The sequence below is a fragment of the Archocentrus centrarchus genome, chromosome 20, assembly GCF_007364275.1.
Source record: "Archocentrus centrarchus isolate MPI-CPG fArcCen1 chromosome 20, fArcCen1, whole genome shotgun sequence".
Taxonomy (NCBI): domain Eukaryota; kingdom Metazoa; phylum Chordata; class Actinopteri; order Cichliformes; family Cichlidae; genus Archocentrus; species Archocentrus centrarchus.
Genome location: NC_044365.1, coordinates 3853333 through 3860357, shown reverse-complemented (window position 1 = coordinate 3860357; position 7025 = coordinate 3853333). Strand labels below are relative to the sequence as shown.

Genomic DNA, 7025 nt, shown 5'->3' with positions numbered 1-7025 from the left:
TCACTGTTGTGTGTGTGTGTGTGTGTGTGTGTGTGTGTGTCTTATCTCCTCCTAGACGATCAGTCTTGATGAAACTTTCCATAAATGTTTCCTGGGACACTTCATGCCAGCATCTGTATAGTCTGTACAGATATTTTATATAAATCCACAATCATGTATATGTATGTATGTATATATATAATATATGTGCACATTTGACAGTTCAGTTGAGCATTGAACAAAGGTGGTTTTCCTAGTAATGGAAATGATCTGTGCTGTTATCACTGCACGCAGTTACAGCTGATTGTAAATAAAGTGGAAAGTCTTTGGCTGATTTTGTGTGAGACTTGGAGTCAGACCTGAGCACGTTCCATCTCTCTTTGAGGCCTATCAAAAATTCCAGAGTGGGCTTTAAAGCAGGACTGATGTGACTAATCCGAGGAGCTGCGGGAACCTTAAAGGAACATTTGTCATGTTCTGAAACCTCCTCTCACCCAGAAATTTACTCTTCTTCCAATTCTTCACTTTTTTCTCTTTAAATAGGTCAGAGGGTGGATGCGTGAGGGTGAAATTACAAACCTAAAGTGTTTGCGTGTTATTGGACCTGATAGAAGAAGATGGATTCTGTATTTGTGCAGTTTGTTCCTGTACACACACACACACACACTGTAAAGATCCATGTTTAGGATGTATTATTTGTGTGGTAATATTATAGTATTGGCTAATTAAGTAACAGTTATCATTATCATGGGCCTCCCTTGAGTGAATGTGCAGATGTTCCAGATGTTCTTCAGCCTCTGCAGGTTTCAGTGTGAGACTGAAGAATGGAACATTTCTCTGTGTGTAGTTGTTGCACTTCTTTGTCCCACTGCAGTGAATGTGAACCTCGGCTGTGGGTTGTAGGATTTTTTTTTCATAGGAAATTGTCTTTAAGTCTATTTTTCAGCATGTTTAATAACAAACTGCTTCAGTAATGTCGGCTCGATGTTTGAGCGCAGTGGAACTGGCTGACAGAAGTATTTTATCATTTTCTGGATGGCACCGTTTCCTCCAGTAACGCTGTGAGAAATGCTGAAAAACTAGTTCATGCATTTGTTATTTCTATTTGTAATTATATTTCATTACTATCAACCTCCTCTAAAGGCTCCCTGCTGCAGCTAGAGTACTGACAGGGACTAGAAAGAGAGAGCAGATTTCTCCCATATTGGCTTCTCTTCATTGGCTCCCTGTTAAATCTAGAATAAGATTTAAAATATTTCTCCTCACCTACAAGGTCTTGAATAATCAGGCCCCATCTTATCTCAAAGACCTCATAGTACCATATCACCCCAACAGAGCACTTCACTCTCAGACTGCTGGCTTACTTGTGGTTCCTAGGATACTTAAGAGTAGAATGGGAGGCAGAGCCTTCAGCTTTCAGGCCCCTCTTCTGTGGAACCAGCTCCCAGTTTGGATTCAGGAGACAGACACCCTCTCTATTTTTAAGATTAGGCTTAAAACTTTCCTCTTTGATCAAGCTTATAGTTAGGGCTGGATCAGGTGACCCTGAACCATCCCTTAGTTATGCTGCTGTAGGGCTAGGCTGCTGGAATATTTCATCTCCACTCCTCTGTTTTCACTCCCCAAGCATTTAAATGCCATTACTGTGAACTTTGTGTTTTCCTTGTCTCTCTCTCTCCCCTCTCCCTTAATTTGCATAGATTTATTTCCAGCATTTAAACAGAAGGATGAAACAAGGAGGAGGAAAAGTGAACACTGATGCGAGAGGCAAATTAAAGAAATTATCGTCCTATTTCTGAGTGCGTTTGTCTTTCTGGTGAAGAAGAATCCAAATGAGCTCACTACTCTGACTTTTCTGTGGCTACAAAGGGTACACCTGATCAGAGTGCTCTGCTGCTAACCTGCTGCACATCCTTTCCAGCTCAGTTTCTCTGCCCAGCTAATCGATGAGTCCTTTGGTCCTTCCTGAGTGTCTAGCCTCACGTGCAGCTCATTATAATCTTTTCTTTTGCCTTTGCTACGTGTCTCTTTGCTGGAAAACCAACTCCTACTTTCTTCATCTCCCTGACTATCCCACATTTTTTGCTAACCTCCTCCTTTGAACACTTTTCTGTACTTCCTCGTTCCACCAGCTGTATTTCACACACCGATGAAGCATCCCAGCTTTTTCCAGTAAAGCAGTGCTGTCCAAATGTCACAGCCGCTGGGCAACAGGAGCAGTGCTGTGTGGGACAGACTGTCTGATTTAACAGTCAATTGGTTCCAGCCTTCATGCTCGTCACAGCCACAAAGACTGAACAGAAATTATACAACCCCTGAACTGAGACAGCTCCTGTTTTAGTTTTACTGAGAGGAATGTGAAAGATATGACAAACTGCAGACATGGTGTTCTATGCAGCTGTTTTTAATCAAAACAATCAGAGCATGCCTACCATGTATATTACACAACACACATGACATGAAACTGGACTCCTTACATGCAGAGTAACATGGCAGGTTCAGATGCAGACTCAAAGAGACAGAGTTCACTGTCTCAGCTGCTCAAAAGGGTTTGACTGGGGGAACTGATTTGTTTCCATACTGGGCAGAGGATCCCAGTAGGCCAGGTTTCAGTTGGAGTCTGCAGGGGAAGAGGACCAGCTGCATGGAAGGAGGTTGCAAAGGTGAGTAATTCACTCCTCAACCAGAGGAGGTGATGCTGGAAACAGGGAGACAAATGTGTTGACGAAGAGGAGCAAAAGTTTTGTAAGTGTGATATATATGAGCTGAATTAGTGCTCAGCAGGAGCAGATCTATGGCTAAGACCGGCTGCTTGAGCTGGTTCTTAAGTACCAGTGACTCATTGAGGCTGATGAAGTGGTCCTGCCCGAAGAGCAGGAACCATGGCTGCATGAAGGGTGGTGGAAACACCTGCCTGTCCCACAACCTGGACTCAGAGGAGGTTACAGAATCCAAACCAAAAAAATAAATAAAAAAATCAGTGCTGGGTGCTCTCCACTGCTGCTCTCACTGGGCTGAAGGCTAATGAAGAGCCTCTGGAAACAGTCATTTATCACCTTTCACCTTTCTCCTTCTCTCTGCAGATGGAAGTACTCATAAACAGGACTTGTGTGTACTGGGAGGAGCTGAGAGCCTGAAGCAGCAGCAGCGTTTGTGTAGATGCTTTTACTTATCATGTATTTGTGTCTTTCACCATTTTTCTCTTTGGCAGTTAAAGACATGATGTAAATCAGTAATAATCAATGATGAAAACTGATCATCTTTACTGCAGATATTAAAAATCCACAGAGTGAATTCTGATACTACCCTCCACCCCAACAATCAAAGGACCCTCTATGAGCAGCTACAGTGGGAATGAAAAACTCCCTTTTAACCAGGCTCAGGGAGGGGCAGCCATCTGCTGCAACTGGTTGGAGGTGAACTATGGGAACTATAAAGGAACAGTTCCTGTTTCTGTTCTGAATCCTTTCAGCACAATGTTTGGTTACAGTCATCCATCCATCCATCCATCCATCCATCCATCCATCCATCCATCCATCCATCCATCTTCTGCTGCTTGTCAGCAGGTGGTGGGGGCAGCAGTCTAAGCAGAGATTCCCAGACCTCTGTCTCCATGGCCACCACTTCCAGCCCTTTCTCACGAATAACGATGTGTTCCCAGTTCAGCCAAGAGATGAATCATGAGTAGAAACACCTCATCTAGGAGGTATCCTGGTCACACGGTTGAACCACCACAGCTGGATGCTTCCAGTGTGGAGGATTAGCTGCTCAGGTTGTTATCTTATTTCTAAAGTGGTTTCTTTAAAGTCTGCCTAAAATCTCTGCAGGCTCACAGACTTGGCAGGAGATGATGAAATTCACTTGGACCCAAGCAGACCCTGCCCAAAGTTCATGGCTATAGAGTAGGAATGTAGATAAGCCAGCTAATCAACAGCCTTGCCTTTACACTCAGGTTTGTCTTCAACCACAACAGACCAGGACAGCATCTGACTACAGACACAGAGTTTATCTGTCAATTTTCCCCTCTTCCACCATCCATGAACAAGACCGTCCCTCACCGGGCATTCCAACCTTTTCCAACTATGAACTAAAAACAGTTTGTGGGATTCTGCCCTAAATAAACCTTTGATAAACATCCTGCAGATATTTCACTTGGTTCAGTGTCAAATAAGAAAATAATAACTGCAAATGTAACGATTCTCTAACAGCGGTAACCTGTCGGCACGTCAGCTGTAAAGAAAACTGAATGTGTGGCCGAGGGTTCACAGCTCATTTCACATTTAATGACAGTTAAGAGCAAAGTACATGCACATGTACAAACATTCAGTGATTTTCTATGGAAGCTGGAGGCTGAGTTCACATTTTCATCTCATCCAACAACTTTGAAAATTACCCTAAAAAAACCAGTTTGGTGCTGTGAGCTGTAAAAGTTGGTTTACTCAAATTTTCTTTGATCTGGAAAATTTGCTCTAAATTTGATAGAATCAGACTTTAAAGTGTTCTGCATCACTGCCTCAGAGCACTGCTCTCAGACTCACTCCTGCTCTGATCTTTACTGTTGGGCACATCTTCATCAGCCCATGTTCCTTAAACACATTAAAGTCCTGATCATGGAAGTGAAACATCAGGAGCGTGTCTTTATCAGTGACGGCATCTTAAATATGAACACCAGTCATTCTCTTAAAAAGGAAACTGTGGAAAAGCTGCCGACGGATCCGTACCTACAGACAGCCTCTCAGCTTCCATAACTGTCCATCAGTGACAAACAGACACAAGCAGTAGTGGTTAACAGGAAATTAGGATCTGGCTCATTCTCATCAAGTAAAGCAAATAATTCAAAACTTTATACACCTCAATAAAAGTTCAGAAGGTTTTTGTTGCACTCGTGACGTTTATGACTGAGACAGCTGAGGAACTGATTCAGGAACTGTTCAGCTTCTTCAGGTTCTGTGGGTTTGGTTTGGTCCAGTCAAACAAAGTTCATGAAAACTTGTGAGTCTGAGGCTGTTGTTGGATGAAGTGCCGCTAAGCAACAGTCATTGTGGTGCCTCCGCTCAAGCTCTCAGAGTGAACGTGATGAGTTAGTGTTTCCTGAGGAACTGACAGTAAAACAGTTCAGGTCAGTCCTGTCAGCAGCTTGACTGACTGTCTGTGTTCTGCTGCCCCCTAGCGGACAGGAGCATGTAATGCACCCCCCACACCCAGATACTCGAGGTTCTTCGCTGCTGGGAGAAACGGACTGTTCCCGGTTAAAGCTGCATCTGTAATGGTCTGAGGCAGGAAGTCAGCCTGGTAGTCGGGATTGTCAAGGCTGTCGCTGACCACCAGAGGGCGTAATTTGCAGGGGGTGTTCTGGTATTCGGGTCCATATGGAACTTGGTCAGAGATGTTCAGATCCTGTAGTGGGTGGGGAAGTGAGGCAGCACCCCAGCCCAGGCTCAGGTCCTCGTAAATGGGGTTTAAAACCTCTGACAGCCTGCTGCTCCGGCTGGTTTCACTCATACTCTGGTTCATGTAGTCTGGAAGACAGAGAGCAGGAAAATGGTCATTTACTCACTTATTTCTTTCTCAGTCTTCTTCCTCTTCCTGCTGAAGCTCTTTGTGAATCTTGTAAGTAAACTTGGTCAGCATGTATTTAATGTTTTCTTCGTTTTATTTCAATAAGGCATGCCATCTGGACTTATATCTCTTAATTATTTGTCACTGATCTGAATTATGTTTGATGATGAGTACCGTGGCCGGTGAAGTCTCTTTCCAGCGCGCCGTCAGTGGGATCGGTGATGTATCGCAGGGCGACGCTGCTCGCTCCGACTGGATGACCATTCTGACATTAAAGCAGAGAATCAATAAAAGTGTCTTTGTTCAGAGCAGCTGATCACAAGAAGAAAACATGGAACAGATTTTTAAGGAAAGGTGGTTTTGAGTACATTAATGATGCATCAACCCAGTGGTTCTCAAATCCAGGCCTCGTGGCCCGGTGTCCTGCAGGTTTTAGATGTGTCCCTGATCCAACACACCTGAACCAAATGGCTGAATTACCTCCTCAGTATGCAGTCAAGTTCTCCAGAGTCCTGCTAATGACTTCTATATTTGACTCAAGTGTGTTGGATCACACATCTAAAACCTGCAGGACACCGGGCCACGAGGCCTGGATTTGAGAACCGCTGCATCGACCAAACAACAGCTGTTCTTCTGCCCCGATGGTCAGTAAAACCAGTGCAAGTAGATTGTTTACATTTACTTGAGCCACCAGGGGGCGCTCAACACTTTTCTCACATATGATTTTTAATAAAATGTCTTTAGACTGGAAAATTAGATGTGTGTGTGTGTGTGTGTGTGTGTGTGTGTTTATACCGTGGCTCCACAGGGCCGGTTGTTATGGTTACCCAAGCCTCTGCAGGGAAGCAGGTACTCGTCAGCGTCGACCACGTCCTCGGTGTCATCGGCACTCAGCAGACGAGCGTAAAACCTTCGGTCTGACGGACTCGGCAGGTCCCCCTAAAACATGTTTCAGTGAATCTCATTTCTGCCTCGGAGCTGTTTTTAATTCACGACTCATCTGAGCACAGTTTCCAAATCTCTGTTAAATTTGTAATTCATCAGTTTATCATGTGACCTCTCTAACAAACAGCCTGTAAAACTCTGATTTTTGTCATTTTCCATATCTTATCTTTGTGAGTCCACGTCTTCTAAAAAGAAATGAAGTAAATCTGTGAAACTTGCAGCTCAAATAGTCACGACTGGCTGCTCTACCTGTATGACCAGGTATCTGGCTGGGTCGCTGGCCATCTTGGAGAGCTCCACCATCAGCTCCTTGAACCTGGGACGACTGGACGGGTCGATCATCCAGCCTGCAGAGGAAGAGCAGATTATGTGGGTCCAGACACGGACATTATTTCAGTTTTTTATGTTCCCCTCATGATAACAATGTTTTTCTGTGGCACCATCACAAGCTGGACATTTTTGGTATTTAATGTAGAATTATAAGTCAGGTTTAGAACACACTGGAAACACTGTGGGATGAACTGACAGCTTATTTGGTTGAT

At 44.1% G+C, this 7025-nt stretch overlaps 1 protein-coding gene across 2 annotated transcripts in view; it reads right to left on the bottom strand.

Annotated features, from left to right (window-relative positions):
• Window positions 1-2428: 2428 nt before the first annotated feature.
• LOC115799317 (melanoma receptor tyrosine-protein kinase-like) overlaps window positions 2429-7025 on the bottom strand; it is a 278847-nt gene continuing 274250 nt past the window's right edge. The window contains exons 29-32 of one of the 2 annotated variants that reach the window (XM_030756414.1): window positions 6733-6830; window positions 6334-6477; window positions 5713-5803; window positions 2429-5498 (exon numbers count right to left, since the gene is read on the bottom strand). In XM_030756414.1, coding sequence (XP_030612274.1) covers window positions 5146-5498; window positions 5713-5803; window positions 6334-6477; window positions 6733-6830 — 686 coding nt within the window. In that variant the 3' untranslated portion in view covers window positions 2429-5145. The remainder of the gene's footprint in view (window positions 5499-5712; window positions 5804-6333; window positions 6478-6732; window positions 6831-7025) is intronic. The other variant, XM_030756415.1, reaches the window with a different exon arrangement.